The sequence below is a fragment of the Leuciscus leuciscus genome (genome assembly GCF_965113295.1).
Source record: "Leuciscus leuciscus genome assembly, chromosome: 7".
Classification (NCBI taxonomy): domain Eukaryota; kingdom Metazoa; phylum Chordata; class Actinopteri; order Cypriniformes; family Leuciscidae; genus Leuciscus; species Leuciscus leuciscus.
Genome location: NC_138731.1, coordinates 1,703,060 through 1,728,692, shown reverse-complemented (window position 1 = coordinate 1,728,692; position 25,633 = coordinate 1,703,060). Strand labels below are relative to the sequence as shown.

Sequence of the window (25,633 nt, the reverse complement as noted above, 5' to 3'; positions counted from 1 at the left end):
TTAGATGTTTAGTTCACTGCATCTGATGGATTATACTTTCAATAAAACATTTGCAATGTGTTTGTAAAAGCTGTTTTAGTGCAAGTTTGGCCTGAGTTACTGCATTCCCACTGTTCTGACCAGCAGGAGTCGCCAGCGTGTGGAGATTCCAACGATTCGAAACACTGAATCATTTTGTTCAGTTGATTCAGAGCTTTGAAAAGCTTGGTTTCTCCCATCACTAGTCGACTCTGAACTTCACAAAAGTACACAACAGGACAGTCTGAGGACTGATGTTTGCTGAGCTTCAGTTTTAAAACACCAGCCGTTATATCAATGGGAATGATAGATGACGGCTGTAATATTAATGTTCTCAGCTCTAGGATAAGAAATCAATCGATCCCCTTTCATTTGTATGTTTACTGCACTTTGAGATGAAATGTTTCCTCACATAAACCTCTGTTTACACCTGTACGTTCTGTTCTAAGTCTTAATAACACCTGTTGGGAATCTAACTTCTCTCATACTGGAAAGCACTGCTTTAAGTTCATGAGGATCGATTTTCCCAGTAAAAACCACAGAAGATCCTGATGATGCTCCTTTGGACGAGATGAGAGGCGTCATGATGTCACACACACACACACACACACACACACACACACACACACACACACACACACACACACATATATCTATATCTATCTATCTATATATATATATATATATATATATATATATATATATATATATATATATATGTAAGGGATAATGTAGAGCGAGGCGGTTGTTATAGCGAATACCCCGACGCGAAGCAGAGCTTGAATCCTGAAGGGGTTGTATTCGCTATAACAACCGCCTCGTTCTACATTATCCCGCTTATTACATGGCTACCTACCAAATAAATCAATAATTTGACACAACATATTGATTTAAAAAGGAGTTTATTGATTTAAAAACGATTGTATTGCTTCCGCTAAAGAAAATAGTCTGTTCTGTCTCTACGGTTAGAATCCTGCATCCATAGCAACGCTCTGTTTTTCATGGCAATGGTGTGTTATACTTCGCAGCGGTCTGTTATCAAGAAATAGGCCTTTATCGCATCACAATAGAACGCCGGAAGTAGCCGCGAAAATTGCGTTCACCATGGCTGCCTGTTAATTATCACTGGACTACTTCGCTCTCGCATCTCCCAAAAGTTTCTTTTTTTTTGTTTTCTTGATTCCATTTTAAAGTTTACTGACCTACTTTTCATCTAAAGGTAACAAAAGCCCCTTTCACACAGCGCGATGATCCCGGCAAATTGCCGGGAAATTGCCAGAACGCCTTCTGGCAATTTACATAGTAACATTGCCGTGTTCAGTCCCGGAACGTGCGCTGTGTGAACAAAAGCCGTAATAATGCCGTGTCGTAGTGATGACGCTGAAGCCGGGATCGTTCGCTAGCTAGTGAAACGGTACGTAATGCGCAAGTTTATGATCAGATCAGAGAAAAAAAATGCACAAGCGTGCTCATAAGCAAACTTGAGACGCTGCTGAAACATTACTTATTATTAGATGAATGATGTGTGAGTCTGAAGGGTCAGAACAGATGAATGATGTGTGAGCCCAGACCGTGTGAGCCCACCCATGAGCCCAGACCGTGAGCTCATGGGTGAGCTCCGTCTGCAACCGACCTCACCCTCTGCGGCACGAAGGCTGCAGCTCGTGCAGTGGTTCTGGCGATGTCCACCTTATTGGTCCAGGAGCGCCATCTCTGGCTCAACCTGGCAGACATAAGGGATGCGGACAAGGTTCGGGTCCTAGACTCCCCCATTTCACAGGTTTTGAGATTAAGATATACTTTATTGTCCCCAAAGGGAAATTTGTTTTGGACTCTGTCCATTCCATAGCTTTACAGAGACAACACAAAAGACAATTCACAAAAAGAATAAACATTTCCTTAGGACATCCTCTCCTGAACATTCTCTCATATACATTTAAATAGGTACGTATGTATAGTAGTAGACACATTAACGCCTTCCATTGGCACTTATAAAACTTTAAAACTGTTACTTAATTAAAAACGGGCATATTGCACACAAAAAACACTCAACTGATATATTGCACACTCTCCATATGGCCTACAAAAATACACAACTGACATATTGCATTACTCCATAGCACCCATTAAAATACACAACTGACATATTGCATATTGGACATATTGCAGGTTGGGCTATTCAGTGACGCGGTGGAGAACTTCGCCCAACAGTTCTCTGCTGCCCAGAAGCAGACGTAGGCTATCCGGCACATCCTGCCCGGCGGCCTGCTGCTGCCTCCGACCGTCCGCCAGGGGCAGATCCTCCGCCTGCTCGTCGCTGGGGGTGTCCGTTTGCCGCCGCCTCCGCTCCCGCTGGGCCACCGCAGCAGCCCCACCCAGGCCTCAGGGTGGACCGCAGACGGTTCCTGAGCTGGCCACTCAGGGATGGAGGAAGGAGCTCTTTGAGATGGTCACCTATCCACTCCCTCGCCTTAAGGAACATGTGAGGAACCGGGGGACGCGTGCAACCTAATTGACAGCTCGTGGCAGGCGGTTCGTGGACGCTGCACAGCGCCCCCTAGATGATTTTGGGGGGGCCTGGGGCCGCCCTGGATCCCTCTGCCTTGCCCCACAGAGGCCGTGGGAGGCGATCCCGCACTCCTAGCCCCCCCCGGGGGCCCCTCCACGGGGCCCCAAAGGGTCCGCCGGGGGAGTTGCAAAGCGCCACAGTTCGGGGGCTCGCCACAAGGCGGCAGCACGCCGTCCCATGGCCAACCTATCCGACGGGCGTCGAATAGGTTGGGGGAGGGACGTCCACGTAGCGCCTATTTGTCCCCTAGCAGCCTAAACGACGCAAACCTTCCCCACCCCCCGGAAAGATACGGGTGAGTTGTTGGAAAGATACAGGTGAGTTTTTGGAAAGATATGGGTGAGTCGCCCCCCCTGAGTTGAGCCTAACTTATCTGACAGGGCCCCTGTAAGCAGTCTGTGGACAGTTCAATTGTATGCTAATTTTGCATAATTAATGGAAGTAATGTACATCAGTGTGTTGTGTTGTGACAAAAAGGGGGTGCGATGGATGAATAGGCACCCTGTGGCGCCAACATTACACTTAAATGAATGGATTTCCCCTAATCGTTGTTTAGGGCACCATAGGGGCTTTGTGGTCGCCTCTAGGGGGCCAGGTTCCCTAACCCTTGTCCACGAAGTGCATAAGGTGCCACTTAACTGCCTACTCTTCATTACTATGTCCACAGAGTGCCTAAAGTGCCACCTAACTGCCTATTCTTCATCACCATGTCCACGAAGCGCCTAAAGTGCCACCTAACTGCCTATTCTTCATCACCATGTCCACGAAGCGCCTAAAGTGCCACCTAACTGCCTACTCTTCATCCCTATGTCCACGAAGCACCTAAAGTGCCCCCTAACTGCCTACTCTTCATCACTATGTCCACGGAGTGCCTAAAGTGCCCCCTAACTGCCTACTCTTCATCACTATATCCACGAAGTGCCTAAAGTGCCCCCTAACTGCCTATTTTTCATCACCTTGTCCAGGAAGCGTCCGATCGGCCCGAAATCGACACTCAGGGGCGGTGTCCAGAGTCTCGTGTCCCTTCCAACCGTTTTCGTGCTTAATTGGCCCAATCGGACACGAACAGCCTATGTCAAATAGGTAGCAGGACGGAAGTTTGGAAAGCAGGGGTCGCAGGGGCTCCAAATTTGACACGGTGGTAGTCCAGGGGCCCCCGGTTCAGGTTTCCGGATATCAGGGTCCTAGGTGGGCCCCGAGTATGTTTTTTCGCGGTTCACCCTTTTCCTCACTTTGGTTCAATGTGCCCATTGGAGAGGGCCTGTCTGCCTATGAGTGCAAGAGGCCTTTGTGAGAGATTTTGACAAAGCAGGCCAAAAATATTTCCCTGTGCTCTAGAGACTCATCCTTCTGATATGTTGCAGTGGGGACCCTAGGCTACCAGCACACAAAGTTTGGGGCCCCCTGGGCCCCTGGGGGCCGAATGGGAGCCGTGGACACGTGCAACTTATTCCATACGTTTTCATAGGCGCTTCGTGGACAGTGGACCGAAAGGTCCAATTGGCCCGAAATCGACACAAATGTCTCGTCACGGGCCCCCGGGGCGGTGTCCAGAGTCTCGTGTCCCTTCGACCCGTTTTCGTGCTTAATTGGCCCAATTGGACACGAACAGCCCATGTCAAATAGGTGGCAAGACGGACGTTTGGAAAGCAGGGGTCAAAAGGTCGCAGGGGCTCCAAATTTGACACGTGGTAGTCCAGGGGCCCCCTGTTCAAGTTCCCGGATATCAGGGTCCCAGGTGGGTCCCGAGTATGTTTTTTCGCAAAGAATAAAGAAGAATAGGCAGTTAGGGGTCAAATAGGTGTTTCGTGGACGTCTCCACCCCCTCCGCCGCCATTGGGCGACTTCCCCGGGGGGCGGGAAAGGTTTGTGTCATTTAGGCTTCTAGGGTACAAATAGGCGCTTCGTGGACAAGAGGAAGACTACGGTGAAGAGTAGGCAGTTAGGTGGACAAATAGGCCACTCTTGGGACGAGAGGAAGACTACGGTGAAGAGTAGGCATTTAGGGGACGTTTAGGCGCTCTGTGGACGAATTGATGAAGAATAGGCAGTTAGGGGGACAAATAGGCCACTCGTGGGACGAGAGGAAGACTACGGCGAAGATTAGGCAGTTAGGGGACGTTTAGGCGCTCTGTGGACGTGAGGAAGAGTAGGCGGTTAGGGGGACCTCGTAGGGGTTTCGTGGACCCCCCCTCAGCACAGCTCAAGATCGCCCCCGGAGGCGTCCCTACAGCACCTATGGGCCAATTTGGGGTCCTTAGGGGAAAACATCCCACTTGCCATCCAAATAAGCACGAAAGTGCCGTCAAATTGAGGCGTACGGTCCATCGCACCACCTATGTGTCACATGCCAACTTATTTGAATTGGGAAATGTCACCGAACAGCCTACGAGCCCTAGCTCCCCCCGGTGGAGGGCAAGGTGGAGTTCTTTGTTTGTTATACAATATAGGCCCCTGTTGTATGAATAATTGAATAATATGAATGAATATTCATGAATAATATGAAAAAAATAAGAGCCAACTATTTGGCATTAAAGTAAGTTTGGTTATGGTTAGAAAAAGGAACACACACACCAAACCACAACAACAAGTGCAGTGTACGTTGTAGCCAAGTGTTGGTGGATGAAGGTCACCAGAGCTGATTCATATTAAGCTGAAAGAACCTAGTGACTATTACATCAGCTATGATTTAGAGACTTGTATGAGAATGGCAGACATGTGTCTACAGTTGGAGAGGCTGGGAAGACCAGAATCTTGCTCCTCCTAAAAAAAAAGAAAGAGACATGATTTGACAACTGATTTTTGTTCATTTTTAAACAAAAAATATTCCATGCTGCAGCTTTAAATTCTACTATGAAAGTCTGCACGACTTCCTTTTTAACAGAGATTTAATTTAGTTTAATTTATTTTCGTTTAGAAATTAAAACATGACTAACAAAAAGATTAACATGTCAAGATGTACAACTCTACAGAGGAACAGACATACAGTTGTGTGTAAATATAAGGTTACATACACCTTGAAGAATCTGAAAATGTAAATATTATGAAAATTGCATGTTTTTTTATTTTATTTAATGCTGCATGCTTCAACTAAGCTACTTCACTTAACAGATGTTTACATGTAGTCCACAAGACAAAATAACTGAATTTACACAAATGTCCCTACTTTGTCCTGAGCAGTTATACTGACCAACATTCTTCAGAAAAATCCTGCAGGTCCTGCAACTCTTTGGTTTTCCAGCATCTTCTGCATATTCCTAAAAAACATCACACATCAAACAGACGTGTGTGTGCTATCTGGGACTGGAGATTTGTCAAACACACACAACAATGTTTTTTGCGGTCTTCGTTTGGGGTGTACACTCAGGGTCTTGGAGTGTCAGAGACCTCAGGCAACAAAATGTTTTTTTAGTTTTTTTTTTAAACAAATGTAATTTCTCTGTTTATTAATGTTTTTGGAGGATTTATGATTTTTTTGTATGTAAATAAATTAAAATAAACATTTTTAAATAGGTTTTTAAACTAAATTCACTTTATAAAAGACCCACATTTTTAACTTTCATTCATGGTGATAACATGGATATTTTGATATGGTTTACTGTAAGATTTTTGCCCATCTTTTGGAAAATGCAGTTTTAAAAGTAAAAAATCATCACTTTAACCAGTAGATGGCGCTCCCGGGGGCGGTTCAGCGAAAAGAGGAGGCGTGATCCGGCGCAAACGTTCCCTGATGCTATTTTGCAGGTTTAGAAAACAATTCCGCCACTGACCAGGAGAAACCTAATCTAAAGTCAGTGCCCTATTCAGATGCTATTTTAAGGGCGCATGCTTGGCCATAATGTAGCGTGTTCACAACGCACATACACTTTGCTTATCTCATCTACACAGACACAGCAGTTCCAATTTAGCAAACCATACATAATTACAAGGAAAAATATTCCACACGAGGGAAATCATTGTGGTGTCCATGAAGATGTGAAAAAGGCATAAATCTAGCTTACACATTTACCCAAATTATTATATACGCCTGTTTAACCGAAGCTAATTTGGGTGTGTTTCTCCATCCCCAGTGTCACTTCTCTGTGTTTTACGGCCCTGACGAGAATGTCGGTCTCCTCGGCTGTGAACCGCTCCTGGCGTGCGCCTGGCAAATCCGCCGTTATATTAGCAATCCGCCATGGAACAAGCGCGCCTGCTCTTAAAGGGAATGTGAGATGATGTTTTGATTGGTTTATTTCACGTTACACCCAAACCACACCTATGAGTAATGAAGCTACTTCAGACCAACACATTTTAGATTTGCGTCGGGCGCAAGAGTCATTTATCCAGCCGGTATAATAGCAACAGCGCCCAAGACCCACCCACAAAGTTACTTGCGTTTCGTGTTTGATACTTGCGTTTCAGATCTTTAAAATAGGGCCCTCTCTCTCTCTTTCCCTCCCTCTCTCTCTCTCTCTCTCTCTCTCTCTGTGTGTGTGTGTGCACATTGTTGATGTGTCAGTGTCACCAATTTATTTTTGTGGTGGTTCTGCATTTTGGATTATTTTATTTGACAAATTATAAGAGAGCAGTTTGTATAGACTCACAAATGTATTGTCCAAATGTGTGTGTGTGTGTGTGTGTGTGTGTGTGTGTGTTTGAGAGAGAGAGCATGATCATTTTGCATTGTGGATGTATTTTGTATAGAAACAGAATGGTAATGAAAACACCAAGGCTTTAAAAGCAGTTCCAGCTTTATTAAAAGCAAAATCCAAATGGTATATGCCATAAAGTAAAACATGTGGAAAATATGTAAAAAACAAACAGCTTTTAATTAGCCTACATGTATACGCCAAATGCATGAGTACAGAATGCAGCGCTTTTTATACTTGTGAATCAAACACATTAGTAGACATCGATTACACTATGACAACATCTATGACTACATCTACAATAATATAGACTAAGCATGCATTTTTTTCTAGCCTAACTTTCCCAAAGCCTGACTTAGCCACAATATTGAAAGATCTGCAGTTGGGTTGCATGTGTGAGATTTTAAGAAGAAATTTCATTAAAGTTTTAAAGTTGGATTCTGTCTGTTTCTTTTAATCATAAAGACTAAGTTTCAATAATACCATATTTAATAGTGTTGTAATTTGTAGTTACATTGACTGTAACTGAAAAATCTCTTTGCTATATTAAACAATTCAAGCCTCATTTTAAGCAATGCATGCAGATCTTTAAATAATTGCTTGAGAAGTCATAATTAAGGTATTTAACTGTGGCACTTGATTATTCTTGGAGTTAAATCCTCCTGATATGTTTTCATGATTGAGCGGGTGGCAGCGGGACTTCAGTCGGAGGGTTTGGATCATTGTCAATATTTAAATAACAACAGAACAACACTGGTTCTTGACCAAGACCTATTTTTTTTTACTGCCACAGATATAAAGACTTGTTTGGCTTCAGCTCAAATGTGAGTTGTTCTTCCACTTCAATCATTTCCTTACAGCTTTCGTTTTTAGTATTGGCATGTGAATCTCCAAAAAAGAAGAGGTGCAACTTCAAAATTAACTTTGCATGTTCTCCAGATTCAATCAAGGATGACGTGGCTATTTTCCAGTTGTGTGTGATCTGGGACATCTTCTCCTTATCATATCCAGCATTTTTATTGATTTTCTTTTGCCATGTCACTGGTGTATTGCTGTCATTAGTTATAGTTTTCATATTCTCCCAATTGCCAAAGGATGGGCCTATAGTTACTGTCAGTCCACCAGGAAGGAAGTTAACAACATCAGGATGAACAGAATAGACACCAACACACTCATCATTGCTGAGGTCAGTACCTTTGTAGTACTCAACTCCCCAATCTGAGACTGGCTTTAGGAAGAAGCAGTCGTTTGACAGGCCCCAGTAATAGAGGCCGTTTCTGCAGCTGGGATGGAGCTTGTATTCTTCAGCATCTGAGTCTGTATTTATGTTTGTTGTTTCTCGGTAAGTGCCCCTTTCTTGGAAGATGATGAAAAACTTGCCAGAAGTTGAGAAGTAGTGATCTCCTCCCTGGCAGTTGGGATGAAGGCTGTGAACTTCAGCACCGCTGTCTGTCGTCAGGTTCTTGACTCTGCGGTAGGAATTGCCCTTGATGATGTAAAAGGAGCCATCTTCATCTCCAAGGTAATGGTCTCCATTTTTGCAGGCAAGGTACAGACTGAAAATAGAGATGTCTGAACCTCTATTGATACTACCTATCTTCATATAGCAGCCAAGATCAGAACGGATTATATAATAGTATTTGCCCGCTCCACAGATGTCAATGCCTTTTGTTTTGCTCTTGGGAATAATGCCGTTCATTGTGCCTGAACCTGCAACACAGAAAAAAAAACATTCAATCTCCAAACCAAATGAAAGCTGTTACTTTAGTCCTTCTATAGATTGAGCTCATCAAAACATATCTCCCTTACAAAAAATAAGTTTATTCAAGTGTGCTTTAAATATACTTCTTTTAAAATAAAAATAAAAATTTATATTTTGAGTCTACTTTTTATATACTTCTCAGAAATATACTTTATGTACTTCTCAGAATATACTTAAAATATACTTGACTTATACTGACAGGATGAAATACCCGAGGAGCCAATAGTGCAATGCACAGGGACTGACCCTGGTGAGACGCAGGAGGAGCCCGGCCTGGAATCACCCCACAGTGCCCAGAACCTCCAGGCACCAGAAGCTCCATCCTCAGGCAGAGTAAACCAAGTACAAATGAAATGGACAGCAACCAGCAAGAATAGGGAGTGGCAGCAGTTTGGAGAAGATGTTACCCACATAACATCAAATATGTGGAAGGGTGATGCTGACAGTTGCCTTCAAGCCCTGACTATAATCATTGTACGGAGCTGAACGGTTTGGTAAAGAGGATGAGAAAAATTAAAACTCCGTATACCAAGAACCGGAGAGCAGAGAGAATTCATCAACTGTGACAGGAGCTCCACATTCTCAAAAAGCATTAAAAGACTGCAGAGGAGGAGGAGAAGTCACTGCTTATCGAGCTTCGCAACATTATTAGGAAGAAGCTACATACCTTGCGAAGAGCAGAGTGGCACAGGAGACGGGGAAGGGAGAGAACGCTCGAGGTTACTTAACTGTAACCCTTGTTCCCTGAAAAAGCGGAACGAGATGCAGAACTGTTCAGCGCATTGGGAACGTCTTTAAATGTGACCAGCTGTGAATATAGTGTGTAAACACGTCAATAGAATTGACCCGGAGGTAATATAGCCTCGGTCGATATTTTGTTCGAAGAGCAGTCCTGGGACATCTTCTGCACGGCAAGGCAGTGCAGCATCTCATTTCGCTTTTTCAGGGAGCAAGGGTTACAGTTAAGTAACCCAGAGCGTTCCCTTTCAAAAGCTATAATCAATGCTGCGCTGCTCAGCGCATTGGGAACGAAAATGCCCACGCCGCCGTGCTTGAAGGTGTCTGGACCCCTTACGGTTGTGTAGGTGTGCTCACAAGAATGCAAGAAGGCCTCAGACATTAGCTTATGATGTCGACTCAAGGACGTGAGAGCCCGGAGTGGCATGAGCATCCAAACTCTAACATCTTATGAACGTGTGCGGAGAGGACCATCCTGCCGCATCACAAACAAGTCGTAAGGGGGCACCTCTTGCCAAAGCAGTAGAGGAGGCGACGCCTCTGGTGGAGTGAGCCCTTAAACCCGTTGGCAAAACTTGACCGCGCGCCTCATTGGCAAGAGCAATAGCATCCCTGACCCAATGTGCATAGTCTACTTAGTGGCAGCAGCCCCTCGGTTGCGCCCCCCATAACAGACGAACAGTTGCTCTGACTTATGCCACTGGCTCATGGTTCTTACGGGAGGCCTCAGTCGTCTGGCCCCACGAATGAAATGAGAGAGCAGAGGATGTCTCCCAAGTGGCACCCCGTCAACCAAGGCGTAGCAAGCCGAAAGAGCGGCCAAATAAACACTGAGAGTGGCGTGGCATGTGCCTGTTGATATTTTTCCTGGAGGAAATCCAGTACTGAAGCAATCTGGCAATTGACCGGATCTGCATTATGTACAACACACCACCTTTCAAAGACACCCAATTTGTTGGCATAACTCTTTCTAGTGGAGGAAGCCCTAGCACTTAGAATGGTCTCAACAACGTTAGGCGAAAGCCCAGTGTCCCTTAGTTGGTACCTATCAGGAGCCAAACATGTGTTTCACTACTTCTAAATCTGTTTCACTACTTCTGGGTGGAGTTTCCATTTCCCCATCGATAGTTTCTGTCTGGACAGTAAATCTGCTCCCACATTCAGATGCCCTGGAATGTATATTGCTCTGAGTGACAGGAATTTGTCCTTGGCCCAGAGAATGATTTGTCTCAGTTGTGCCACATCGTGATCGAATCCCAAACGATCCCGAGATAAGTCGTTCTCTGGGCAGGAGAAAGAACACTTTTCTTGGTGTTGAGTCTCAGCCCCAGGGAAGCTAGATGAGCTAACACAATGTCTCTGTGTTGAAGCGCCATCTCTTGCGATTGTGCTAGTATTAGCCAGTCATCTATGTAATTTAAAATGCGAATGCCCTGGAGTCTTAATGAAGCCAGTGCTGCATCAATGCATTTTGTGTATGTGCGGTGTGACAAGGCTAGGCCGAATGGAAGAACCTGAAATTGATAAGCTTCGCCCCCAAAAGCGAAGAAACTCAGGAACCTCCTGTGTTGTGGCAATATTTCTTTATGAAAGTACGTGTCCTTCGGATTGATCGTGACGAACCAATCATGATGTTGAATCTGCAACATGATCATCTTGACAGTTAACATCTTCAACTTCAGCGCTTTTACCATTTTGTTTAAGCCTCGAAGATCTAAGATTGGACGCAACCCCCCATCCTTCTTGGAAACCAGGAAGTATCTGCTGTAATAGCCTGACTCTCTCTCTGGAAGAGGAACATGTTCTATGGCCTCAGTAGAGATTGTAGCTCTTGTGACAATATGTGTGCCAGCTCCGGCTTCATGGAAGTGGAGACAAATAAATTGGATTCTGTATCCTATTTGAACTGTGCTTAATACCCATGCAGAAATGCCTGGCAGAAGATTCCACACTGCCAGACTCTCTGATAGTGGTACTTGTTTAAACACTTCCTGTTGAGGGGATATTAGATGTCCCTTGTCCTGTTTTACGACAGCAGGAAGCAACGGGACATCTAACATTTTGCTGGAAACCGCTGCCCCCCGAAACACCAGAGGTGGCGGAGATGGAGATGTTTCGTGAGGGTAGCGGAACGGGGTGAGCAGACATTTGATGCGCCCTGTCCCGCAGAGGGTCTACCCCCACCAGACTGGGCACACTCTGCTTCTTAACCTCCCTAGATCTTGAAGGACCGGGGAGAGGTTGGGTGGCCGATGGCCACTCCCCTTGAGTGCGACGAGGAAGAAACTGGACAAATGCTTCCTCGTGTTTCTTAACTTCTCTAAATCTGGTGACTACGGAGTTAACTGCATCACCAAATAAACCTGAGGGGGAGATCGGGGCATCAAGTAAAAAGACTATCTCTTTGTCTTTGATGCCAGACAGATTAAGCCACAGATGCCTCTCCATGCTCACCAAAGCAGACATTGAACGGCCGATGGCACGGGCCGTTTGCTTGGTAGCACGAAGAGACAGGTATGTGGCTCTACAGAGCTCAGAGAAAGCTTCCTCATTAATTGTCCCCCCCACACTCAAATCCTTCAAGAGGTCAGCCTGGTATGCCTGTAACACCGCCATGGTGTGCAGCGCAGCACCAGCCTGACCTGTAGCTTGGTAAGCTTTACCCACGAGAGCCGACGTTGTTCTACACGGCTTTGAGGGGAGGGGAGGTTTCTTCAGCCACCTCAAGTAATTCCTCGGCGGATTTATCGTCGTGCGAGGAACGCTCAGAGAATGGCTGCTCGAAGTCCACAGACCCAAGAGATTCATCATCGTCCCTCGCGTGAGCCGAAGAAGTACCGGAGCGCGCTTCGGGATCACGCGAGGAAACGTGTGGATCTGGTGAACGAGCAAGCGAAAGAGTCGGACCCGTCTCTTGCTCGTCAGCCAAATCCATTTGGGAGCCCCACAATGGTAATGCGGGTGCGGACTGAAAGTAGCCAAGACGAGCACGAAGCATTTTGACAGTGAATAATTCTAAATGCTCGCACTCGCTTGACTCCAATGCAGCGACCGCATGCTCCTCCCCCAAACATACAAAGCAGTAAGCGTGTGTATCCAGTTCTGACATAGGATTAGAACATGGAGGGACACAGCACTTACTCTGCTGTTGACTCATTTTTAACCGGCTGATTTTTTTTAACTTGAACTCTTTTCACTTGTTGTTGAGATGGGAAGTAGCCCATCATTGAGATGAATAGTAGCCATGAGCATTGGTGTGACGTCAACTCCCCTCTTCAATTGATTGGCTAGAGGAGGAGCTGTCAATCTAGAACTAGTGGACCAATGGTGACGCTTAAGCCCGCCCTAATTTACATGAAATTCGAACTGCAACATTTGCGAAAGCAAGCGCAGAACATAGAAAGAAGAGCGTAGAGAAAAACAGCTCAAGCGTACAAAAGAGTAAAATATGAGCAGAAAATGCGAGAGAGCACAAAGTACAGAGTAATAAAACCAAGGAAAACACTTTTTAAGAAAGCATGACCATAAGTCTAAGTTTTGTGCAAAATAACTTTTAATGCGTTTAAAGTTTTTATTCATGTTTGTTATTTCTTGATTCACACTTATTATATTTTTATCCATGACCACGTTGTTTGCTATTCTGACCAATTTTGCATAATTTTTTTCAGTTTGTGCAATATATTTTTACATGTGTTTTTAAATTTTTGATTCACGCTTATTATTTTTTGATCCGTGGCTGCAATACTTTAGACGGGATATCGATCCCATAATTACCCTTTCAAAATAAACTGCATTTGGATCCTCAACCTTCATGTCTCATAGCAGTACATGACAGCACCAGCACAATAACACAGTCAGCAAAATATCATCTTATTATTGTTATTGATAAAATATTGAGATATATCGCACTGCTACTTTCCACATACTCTTTTAGCGGTAAAATTAACGCGGTGCACTGGAATTCACACTCGTCTTTGGAAACAGTAAGACACCATTTCTTTGATCTGATTGGCCATCTCACTCATTTTGACATTGACGTTAGACTGTTGAGGCAGAGCAATCTAGAAACGTATAATCTTTTTGTCATCCAACTAACGAACAGAGCTGCGTGTAACGCCCGTTTCACACATACTCCGTTTGCAGTGCGTATAAGGTGCGTATTTTTTTCCGTACCCATTTTAACAGGTTCGAGCTTTCACACTGCACGCGGATGCGGTCCGGCAATGCGTTCCAGGTGCGGTGCGTATACAGCAGTGCAGCGATCGTTTCCGCACCGAGTCTATTTTTGCTGTACTGCACGCGCTGAATTAAAGTGACAGCGCATGGTTTGTGGTCAAAATGAATACAGATTGACCAGATTGACATGAAAATGTAGTAATTTCATCATAAATGCATTTAATTAAATAGGCCTACTACTATTTTTCACAGTCATCTTTTTACTTCAAGACCGGGGTAAATCAAGGAAAACTGTTTTTTTAAATAAAATTTGCTGATAACTTCTGGATTTGAAATACAAATAGTGAGTATATGTTTGTGGTACAGCCGCGGATCAGTTACGCACTGCAAACGCAGCTTATGTGAAAGCACTATAGCACCGCACACGCACTGCAACACAGAGTATGTGTGAAACCGGCGTAAGAATATAAAATAGTGAGGGGAGATTAGGTCACTTATAATTTTTGGAGAGACTTCTAAATGTGGTGGTTATAGCATATACTCTACATTTCATACATTTATGTATCATATCTTCTACATTTTAAATTTATAATGAAAGACTGCTATACAAAGAGTAAAAAACATCTTAGACCTACCTAATTCAGAGGAAGTCGCCTCTTTTCCGAGTTGCATAGATGTTGATAGTGGAAGCGTCAGAGTTAGAGCCGGCTCTCCTTTAGCTGGGGGTTAAAAAAACCATAGATAAATATCTGCTATTTAGCATAAAGCTAAATTAAATTTAGCGTTAGCCTTAATTTACTCATTCAACTCATTAAAATGATAAGATAAGACAAATAAAATGAGAATTCTTTTTTTTTTTTTTTATATTATTAATTCATAGCTTCCACAAAATCATTAAAGGCTCTGGTCTGGGGCAGGTCTACAGCATTTATTAATCTTAGTTAATATTAATTTCAACATTTACTAAAACATTATTAAAATCAAAGGTTGTATTTGTTAACATTAGTTAATGCACTGTTAACTAACATGAACAAACAATGAACAGCTTTATATTTATTAACTAACATTAACAAATAACAAATGTAACAAATGCATTGCTCATTGTTAGTTCATGTTAGTAATACATTACATTAAGGTTCATTAATAAACATTAAAGTGTTGTAACTATAATAATATAGTTGTGGCTGCAGTTAAATGAATACTAATCAAATGAAACTCACTAAAAAATAAACTAGAAAATATGACCAAAAAAAAGATAAAAGTAAGATGTATCCAAAATGCAAAGAATAAAACCCCAAATAAACCTCAAACACAATATAATATCCAGAAAAGACAAGCTCTGCCACATGGAATTTACAAAACACTAAATATTATTACCAAATACCATCCATCAAAAATAATCACAGATAAATAAACAATATATTTCTTTAACCAGCATGGATGGCCAATATAGTTAAAGAAATGAAAGAGATATCACAGAGAACAGCGATAACCCTTCTTACCTTGGCACAGGCCAACAGAACAGTGACTAAACAAAAGCTCCAACTCAGTTAGAGAAGAGAAGCCGCAGTCTCACGTAGACCTGCGAAACGGACGTGATATCACTATTGGCAAGTATCCACTGCCCTGTCCCAAACGACACCTCAGCACTTTTTCTTTCTTTTTCCCCTCAAGGTTATAATTGTAACAGATACACGTTTCACATATACTGCCCTAAATAATTCTATAGCATAATAAGACATTAATAACTTTTTATAGACCTATATGATAAATGTTGAAGACAACATTCATCTCAAAGATTCTGAAGAAAAGTATATTCACATATTAAAGAGGAAAAAGAAAGAAAAAAAGAACAGAAAAGGGTATACATGTATAATCAAAACATTTTATTTTAATAACATATTCAATAAATATTCCACATCAATCCAAAAGCATTAGCCTTAATTTACTCATTCTACTCATTGATAGGATAAGACAAATAAAATGAGAATATGTGAATTCTATTTTATTTTATTTTATTCATGGCTCCCAACAAAATCTGGGGTAGTATTAAAAAAATTGTATTGTAATATTGCCCACCCCACCCCACCCCACCACACCACACTACACCAGTGCAGCATACAGCATCTCATCAGCAGCATGACACAGCTTTCCACAGCTTAAAGGGATACTCCACTTTTTTGGGAAATAGGCTCATTTTATAACTCCCCCAGAGTTAAACAGTTGAGTTTTACCGTTTTCGAATCCATTCAGCCGAGTTTCTGATATTTAGAAGAATGTCAGTAACCAGACAGTTTCTGGTCTCATTGACTTCCATAGTATATATTTTTTCCTACTATGGAAGTCAATGAGACCAGAAACTGTCTGGTTACTGATATTCTTCCAAATATCAGAAACTCGGCTGAATGGATTCGAAAACGGTAAAACTCAACTGTTTAACTCTGGGGGAGTTGTAAAATGAGCCTATTTCCAAAAAAAGTGGAGTATCCCTTTAAGTTACCAGTCAAAATCACAATGCACTGCAAATTATAAAAGGGAAAAATATAGTTGTGGCTGCAGTTAAATTAATACTAATTATATGAAACTCACAAAATAAAAAAATAGAATATATGACAAATAAAGATAAATGTAAGATACATCCAAAATGCAAAAAATAAACCCCCAAAATACCCAAATAAGTGCCTTAAGTGCCCCTCTTTCTTCAGGCTCTACCTCTGAATCAGCTAGTTGTCCCAGAAGTGGTAGTTGCCTGCACAAAGCTGCATAATATCTGCCTTGGAGTTGGAGATGTTGTGAATGAGCTGATGCAGCATGATGCAGCAGAAAGCAGAGGATCATCTAAAAGAGTGTAGCGACAATGCCTCTAGTTTAGGGAATTTATTAGCTCAAATGAGAGGTAATATTCATAAAATATGAATATGCATATGCCGTTTACACAAATTAAATTATTCCAAAGAGGGAATAGGTCAGACCTCACGTATATCAATAACTACCACGATTACTCGTAGTATTTACTGGTATAGGTAGGTAGAATTATCTTTTAATTTGGGGGGAAATTTAGGGAGAAGTTAATGCTCATTCATCATGCGAACCATCCGTCCGGCAGATATGATACACAATGTATGAACCGAAACCTATTGTCTCCAACACCGACAAATAATTTTCCTGTGGCCACTAGGAATGATTATTTTCGTGTTTTAGACAACTTAGATTGTTTAATAGTCAAATAAAGGTAGAGCTTGTAGTCAATCACACTTTCAGGGATTTCAGTAATGGAACAATATGAGAGAGATTCAATTCACAAAGATTATAGGATTTTAATCAAACAACTAAGATTACATGTACTATTTCAATCACGCAGGAGTAAATATGCATAGCAAACAAACAATATAAACGATCGCAAATAAGAAATAAAATAAAGTAAAATATTATGCGAGGGGAAGAGAAAATGAGAGAGGGAAAAGGAGAGAGAAAAGGAGAGAGTTTTGGTGTGTGTGTAAGATGGTAGCGTGTAAAGGGGATGTGTGTGGGTTTGAGAGCACGTGCGTGTGTTTTTCTAGGAACGCGTGCGTGTATGTGTGTGTGTGTGGGTGAGAGCGTGCGTGTGTGGGTGTAAGTGTGTGTGTGAGGATAAGTGTGTGCGTAAAGAATGAGTGAGAGAATTTAGAGACAGGCAAAGACAGTTTACAACATTCCTTCACACCGAGACCCCAACAGTTTCTAGCAATTATTAGACAACTTAAACAGCATGTCTTTCGGATTGCGAATTTAAGAATGTAATTGTGTACTTTACTTGTTCTTGCTTATTGGGCCCTCGTTTTGTGCGTCTGTTGTGTACAAAAGGAGCCTGGAACACGTGGTCTGATGCGTCGTCAAGGCGGAGTTGGTTGCGATGGTAACGTTAACTTAGCCAAAGATGATTTAGCCTTAAGTTGGTTTCGTTGGTTGGTAAGAAATTATTAAACTGAGATAAACTATCAAGAAAAGAAAGACTTAGAATAAAAACAGAAATAAAAAGCAAACGAAGGTTCCTTGGAAGAAGGAAGGAGGCGGGTCTCTCTCTCTCTCTGGCGAACTGCTACCAGGATCGAGAGATATGGCGCCGTGTTTTGAAGTCGCCAAAGTCACGCCTTCTCACGTGCGTGACCCAATCGTCTGGAAGGACGATTGTGGCCACCTCCTTACGTTTTGCAAAGGTACACGCCTCTTCTGACTCTGTACTGACGGAATAAACTCGTTCCTGAACATTCATAAACTGGTATTAATGAAAGAATGCATCCTCTGATATTTTGTGTTAAAGATTCAACACCGTTGGGTTCTTTGGAACAAAACAATACCGTGAATGATAATTCTGTGAGCCAATAACACAAAGATACATGATTTCTCGTGATTACACGCACATCAAATTAGTTACATACAAATACAGCTTATATAGATAGTATTTTGGGTATGGAGACCATGGAACACCTCAAGAAATACATTTTTAACATTTAGAAAGATAATTTTGAGCACACGTGGTCGGGAAATAGATGCAGTCCTCGAGTATGTGTGCATATGTGTGTGTGTAGAGTCATGAAGTCACGGAAAGTTCAAACTGCGCTGTGAACTTTTGTCACTCTGAGTCAGGGGAAGTTCGTATGTGTGTGCGTATGCTCTCGAGCTGATGAGGTTAACAGTGGGCACATGTTTTTACATCTGGTCGGACACTGTTTTATTGTTTTGAAGTGTTAATCAGTGTCAAGAAATCCGGGGGGTTTTTTTTGCGGGATCTTGTGAAACGTCCCCAGGGGTTATAGCATCTCCAGTCCGACTGGCGTTTTGCTGATCACATATCTTAGCTGAAACAGTCGAACAGAAGGTTGTGTGTTTACTCAGAAAATAGATTAGGGTCCTTTAAACCAGTGGTCAATGATTTATGCAGATAGGAGGCTCCATTCGGTCGGCACGTCCTGGCGTCGGAGTTTTTAAGACAATAGAGGTGTCTGTAAATGAGGATTCCAGTAAGTTGATTAGGTCCCAGACTAGAGAGGGGGTTTGATCACAGGGTAATCTCAGTAATTTAATCAACACGCAAGCCGAGTGACCTGCCTTCCGTTACAAGAGATAAACAAATAGAAATTGTATACAATTTGAATAAACTAAAAAAATGATGAATATAAAAATAAATTCTGACATCTAATTCTAATTAACCATATTTACATAATATTCAATTTTATTTTATTTTAATATATATTGGACGAATGAATCTGAGAAAAAATAAAATTGTATTAAATGTTAACTATTATACATACTGTGATGGATCTTTTCATTTCAACATTTATTTTTCTTGCAGGAACAACAATCATATGTGTGGGGTGGTGTGGCGCAATGGATAAGACACATGCCTTTGGTGTGAGAGACCCGGGTTCGAATCCACTGTGAGACACCAATGTGTCCCTGAGCAAGACACTTAACCCCTAGTTGCTCCAGAGGCGTGCGACCTCTGACATATATAGCAATTGTAAGTCGCTTTGTATAAAAGCGTCAGCTAAATGAATAAATGTAAATGTAAATGTATGTTTCCAAACTCTTTGGCGAAAACTTATGACTTTGGTTGTGTGAGTGTAAAAATAACAAATATGGGAAATGAAACTAGACAGATGTCTAAACTTCAAAACTTGTGATTATGAAGTAATCATTAAAACAGAGTTTTCTTTTACCTAGTAACAAAAGGGTCTATGAAGAACCAATCAAATTGTAGGGAAATTATGTAATGTATTTCATTTCCGCCCATTCTCCTTTTCTATAAAAACTGTTGTATTCGTGTTTGCTGGTGGGATTCTCTCTGAAATTTGTCTGAGATCCTCCGGCCGTGATTCTTCTTGGGGGAGATTCTCTGAGAACTGCTCGGGAAACTCTCCAGGCCGTGATTAAAGCATTTAACCCCCTAAGGTCGGCTATCGCGCCGGCGCGATAGGCTCGTTTTTTTCCTTATCAGTGCAAAAAAAAATCGATCCTGTTAACCCTCTGGGGTCTGAGGGGTTTTTGGGGTCCTTGAGATGTTCTGACATTTGTGTTTTTTTCAGTTGCTTATAAACATATTAATGGCAAAGGTATAATTACACTCTATTTAGCACAAACAGGGCTACCATAATATGTGAGCAACATGCATGTACATGTTTGTATTTTTGAGAGAATAATGTTTATGCATGGTTATTGAAAAAACTAAAAACTAAAGTTTCTGAAATAAGGCCAGAAAACACATACTAAATATGTGTCAATAAGACTTTTGACTAATGGATGTCGTTGCCTAGAGTTTTTTGTTCAAAATGATGTGAAAATCATCCTACCTAATCATTCACATAACACAATACATTGATTTAAATCTTGTAAAACACTTTTTGTTTGTAAAGGCAATATGCGCAAGGGGCGTCAACAATTCAACACCATCATGCATATTTAGTGATTCACACCTGAGGAGACAGTGGGGCCCGCATACTTATATATATATTCTACCAAATTGGTTCACAGTTGGAAGCATGTCAATTATTTTTATTTTTTAATTTTTTTCACAAATTGTGCTTGCAAATTGTATTATATCCAAGGAAAACATGTCTAGTAATTGTGCAGTTAATTCTCATACTGTATTTTCAGTTTTGGAATATGTATCCTCTCCCCAAATTTGTCAATAATAAAACACAATAAAAATTATTTAAAAAAAAGGCTTATATTTACCTTTTAAAATTTGTTTACATCTACCTTGTAAATATATATTTTTTATTAAAAAGGTTACAATTACAACAACAATTGAAGTGTAATCTTTCTTAGAATCAATAGATATTTGCAAGCACTCTTCGTTGATGATAATGAGGCAGCATAAACACTAGTCAAAATATAATCTAAACATACATAATATTTTCTAAATTAATTTCAAAATTCTAACTTTCATACAGGCCTATGATCTAAACATATCGTTGTACATATTATACAGCATGTCTAGGCTATGCTGGATAAAGTCTTCTGAAGGCACGCGTTGAAACGCGCTTGTGCAAATAAGTTTATTTATGCATGAAGCCTCTCTCCTACTTTATACAGCATAGCCTAGACCATTTAAATATAAATTACTTTGAATGGCAATTATGGAAATGGTCCAACCAGTAAAATCTGTAGCCTACGTTTATATAAAATAGCTTGTCAACTAATTTCTCTTTACTGTAGGCTAATTGCCTAGTCATTAAATAAAACAATTTAGTTCATATTTAGGTTTAAATAAAATCATTATTTTTTTTTATTTCATTTATGTTGATTATGTGAAAAGTGAAAAGCATGAGTAAGATCATGCGCAATCGCGAGACAAATGGAGTGGGCAGAGAAGATTTTGACCATTTCATTAAGTTTATTTTTTGTATAAAGCCTTTCTTTAAAGTGAATTTCGTTTTGTATTAATTGTATCTTAATTTTAATCGTTGTTTCATCAACCAATTGCCTGTATTTAATACATAAGAATAAAAAATAGCAGGAACTGGAGCTCGCCTCATAAATGAACCCAAACTCATAAGCTTTGCCTAAAATACCAGAGAAATATATAGAAAGCTCGAAATGTGTTATTTTAAACAAAACTATTAAAAACGAAAGAAAACAGACTGCATGAAGCCTCTCTCCTACTTTATACAGCATAGCCTAGACCAGGGGTTCCCAAACTTTTCCATGACAAGGCCCCCCAAATACCACTAGGTTCTGGCCAAGGCCCCCCTTTTGCAGGATGTGTTATTGAACCCATCAACAATACTATGGCAAATGTAGAAATAAATAAATAAAACATCTAGGTGAACATCAGATTTTGTGATGGTGTTTGATACCAGCCAATCAGAAAGATTATAGAGATGAACCTATTACAATTTTCAAGGCCAATTCCGATTTGTCATTGAGTTTGACCTGCCAATACAGATTTGAGCCGATTCTGATTGAATTTTTTCTAACCACTTTACAGCACACACAAATATTATTTTCTCTATATATATTTTTTATAAAACACCACTTTTATCCAAACTGATTAATAAAAACAAGTTTAAATGGGTACATTTTCTATAAATATTTTTGAGTCTTTGAGTCATTTTCTTGAAGCCTACTGAAGTTCTTGTTAAAACACACTATACATGCAAATTATGTGCATTTTTGGTACTTTTTGTGTGAAATTATATTTATTTTGTCCATCAAAAGTGTGCTTTCACTTTAATTGAGCGTGAGCAGTGCAGCAAAAATACACTCGGCGCCGAAACCCTCCGCTTCACTACTGCTCACAGCACGCGACGCTGCTGCTTGACGCTCACGCGCTGCTCCTGCTCGCGGTGTGAATGCACTCACTGAACATGCACGCCGGAAAAAATCCGCGCTGCTCACGCGCCGCTCGCGGTCTGAAACGGCCGTAATTCACAAGGTTTCCTACATGTGCGTTCTGTGTGCACGTGTGATGCTGATGTTGCGCGATGTTAATCATGCGGCGCCCAAGTGCGGCGCCCAAATTGATCCAATCAATTCCCGAAGGACGCAATCAAGCCCCGCCCTACATTTTTTTCTAATTTCAGAAGCCGTTTCACTCGGATATACGTCACAACAAGGGAAAAATGACAATCTCAACCTCCGTTTCATGCCGACTTTAACACATTTTTTTTTCCAACTTGCTGCGGCCCCCCTGGCGGCCCCCCAGGGGGCCGCGGCCCCCAGTTTGAAAACCCCTGGCCTAGACCATTTAAATATAAATTACTCTGAATGACAAGTATGGAAATGGTCCAACCAGTAAAATATGTAGCCTACGTTTATAAAATAGCTTGTCAACTAATGCAAGTAAAGATAAAAAGACTTACTCATCCGAAATATTATCCACGGCTGTCGCTCTTCAAAATACAAACGTTTGTGTCAGAGTCCCGCTCTTCTTCTGAGGAAAATGTGTACGCTTCATCACTATCCAGGACTCACCGGTGTATTGTGTCATCTTCCAACGGCGCAGGAAAGTGAATGAATGAAACTGGCTGGTTTTAAGGCATTTCAGGGGGCTTTTTACCTTATTTTGCATAGATCACCTCAGCACATTATCTTATGAATAGCGCGCTCTGCGAGTGGGCGTGAACTCATTACAGATAATTAGATGAGACGGGAGAATCTGTACTTCTCTTTAGTTTCATACAGATTACATTGCAGGAGAATATTTGTTTTGAATGTGAATTGTTTTATTTAAAAGTAAAAATTTTAAGCTTTCTTTAGACGCATGTTTCATGGTTGTGTGAAAAGTATTAGCTGAGTTTCAGTTCATTTTCCAGACTTGTTTCAGAAAGATTTTTGCGGAGACAGAGTGAGCTGAAAGCGCACCCTGTTTATTTTATTTATTTAAAAATAAAAACAAGGTTTTGATGTTAATGTGAGTGTACACAAAAAAAAGAAGACCCTCTATAGTTTATAATCATGTATTTATTTTATTTATATGACCATAAATGACGGATTTTTTTAAGTTTATGTTGCTGCTATGTGAAAAAAATCCAGCAAAACGCCCGACCTCAGAGGGTTAACCCACAAAACCCTGCAATGTTTGGACCTCGCTAAATAACACGATCAGTAAAACTGGTAGGCATGCAGTGGAGGGTGGTGTCCGGCAGTGGTCCATATATTAAGGCACATAGTCAATGATAGACTCAATAATTTTTTTTTTTTGTCAATAAAATTGCAATGCTTTCTGTGCTGCTCGGTATTTGTTTAATATTCAAGTAAATGTGCTTGTTTGTCAGGTTTTCTCAAGGCTTGCAAATGAGGCAGGTTGATATGAAGGCAGATGGTATTGCTAAAAGTTCAGCAACACTCTCGAAGATGTCATCCCGTGTAAGAAGAGTGTGCAGACATGCAATGAGGCGTTTTGAAAATAAAACGGGACAACGACTTGGAGATGAAATGGAGTCTGTTGTCATCGATGAGAGCAACTGCCGCCATAAACGAAAGTATTCTATAAGTATTAAGATGAAACTATCTTGTTTTGTTTGTGTTGCATTCTGCTACTAGAATGTGTATCAGCTCTAGCTTCCTATTTGCCAACTCAAATGCAAATAGTATGCTCTATATTTGTGTTCCATTATCTAAAATGTCACTGTGCTTGTGACTGGCCGTACATGACGCACTGCGCCAATATGAAAATAGGCCCCATAGGGTCAGGCTATATGACTATTATTATATTGATGGTGAATTGAAGTGTCAGATGTTAAGAACTTATGCTGTTTTTAAAGGTATGCTCGTGGGAGAATATCCAACACCTGGAGACGCAAAAAGTGGGTTTTTGGGATGCTTGGAGTAAAAGAAAGGCATCGAAGACCTATCCTGAGGCTGGTCAAGAAGAGGTCCCGCCACCATCTGATTCCCTTATTGGTGAAGCATGTGCAGCCTGGGACATTAATCCTTAGTGACGAGTGGAGAGCATATAGGGGTGCTCTCACCAATTTGGGCTACAGGCATTTCACCGTGAATCATTCAAGGTGGTTTGTTGATCCTGTAAGTGGAGCTCACACTCAGCACTTGGAGAGGGCATAGTTAACATACAAATCGACAATTTGGCGATTGAGGGGAAACCAAACTGCCAAGCTTTTGAAAGAGCATCTTGCAGTAATAGAATGGACCTACTGGCTTGGAAACAAGCATACGAAAGGATTACTTGGTCGTTTTTTGAAGGACATTCGGCACCAGTTTCCCTGTTAGCCAATATGTCATGATCCTGAGTTTTTTCCTCTTTCTCTGTCTCCCTCTTGTGGTCACACACTCACTCGCACACTCACTCACACAATCACGCACACACATCCTCTCCTCCGCTCATTATCTCTTACAGCTGTTTCCCCTTTCGTTCCAATCTCCTCACCTGTTCCCTTTTTCTCTTGATTGTCTCAGCTTCTTATTCCCTCTTCCTAGCCCTGTCTTGTTGTCGGATTATTCAATGACTTCATGTGAGAAACGTCTTAGCTCGTGTCCTGTCCTGTCCTGTCCTGTCCTGTCCTGTCCTGTCCTGTCCTGTCCTGTCCTGTCCTGTCGGCGAGAAGAGATACCATTTATTCTACTGTGAGTTATACTGCCATCAGACTGTGTATTATCCAGCTGGGCCTGTTTGCAGAGTACCTGTTCAGCGGCTGCTCACGGCTGTTCACCCTCTCTGCTGTCTTCAATATTCCTGACTGGCTAAAGGCATCTCGGGGTCCCTGGTCACTGTCCTCGTGGAAGTTTATGTTGTTTTCCTAAAGATCCAGTCATCTGGCAGTTTCTGTTCTGGCTCTGATTAATGCCTGTGATTTGTGTTCTAATTATTCATTGAGGACTATTTCCTTTATCTATTAAAGACTGTAAACTGAATCCCGCCCTGGTCTTCCACCATTCTTACCATAACACAATAATTGTAATTCATTTATAAAACTTTATACATTAAAAGGTGACTTCTTACCCTAAATGAGATCAAGCTGTTTGTGAAATTTTTTTTTGTAGAACAGCTTTATGTTTTTGAAAAGAGTTTTCAGATATACAGGCACTTAAAATAAAGTGCATGGTGTATGTACTGCATTCCTTCTCAGCTCTTTCCAGCTGTTGATTTAACTGGTTTATTCCTTTAAGAAGAAAGCAGTGAAGTTAAATTCAAAGTCCATTTGTGTCCACAGTACATTGTTTGCAAAGGCTTGAACTTTCATGTTCACATTCATGTCATTTCACAGTTATGCCACATTGTTCATCAGTGTTTCAAAG

At 41.4% G+C, this 25,633-nt stretch overlaps 1 protein-coding gene and 1 long non-coding RNA gene across 2 annotated transcripts; both read right to left on the bottom strand.

Annotated features, from left to right (window-relative positions):
• Positions 1-1,807: 1,807 nt before the first annotated feature.
• On the bottom strand, positions 1,808-2,171 carry LOC309503799. Its single transcript, XR_014207867.1, has 2 exons — positions 2,103-2,171; positions 1,808-2,029 (listed from the first exon to the last, which is right to left on the bottom strand). It is a non-coding gene; the product is annotated as an uncharacterized lncRNA (long non-coding RNA).
• A 5,144-nt stretch (positions 2,172-7,315) lies between these two features.
• On the bottom strand, positions 7,316-15,439 carry LOC309503907 (uncharacterized protein). The gene is made up of 3 exons (XM_082176772.1): positions 15,397-15,439; positions 14,530-14,613; positions 7,316-8,928 (listed from the first exon to the last, which is right to left on the bottom strand). The coding sequence occupies exons 2-3, from the start codon at positions 14,564-14,566 to the stop codon at positions 8,000-8,002; spliced, it is 966 nt and encodes a 321-aa protein (XP_082032898.1). The 5' UTR covers positions 14,567-14,613; positions 15,397-15,439; the 3' UTR covers positions 7,316-7,999.
• Positions 15,440-25,633: the final 10,194 nt, after the last annotated feature.

Excerpts from the sequence above, each read along its gene's own strand:
- LOC309503907 (XM_082176772.1), bottom strand. The coding sequence starts at position 14,566 with ATGCAACTCGGAAAAGAGGCGACTTCCTCTGAATTAG. Across the intron at positions 8,929-14,529 it reads GGCGACTTCCTCTGAATTAG|GTTCAGGCACAATGAACGGC; the intron begins GTAGGTCTAAGA and ends TCTGTGTTGCAG.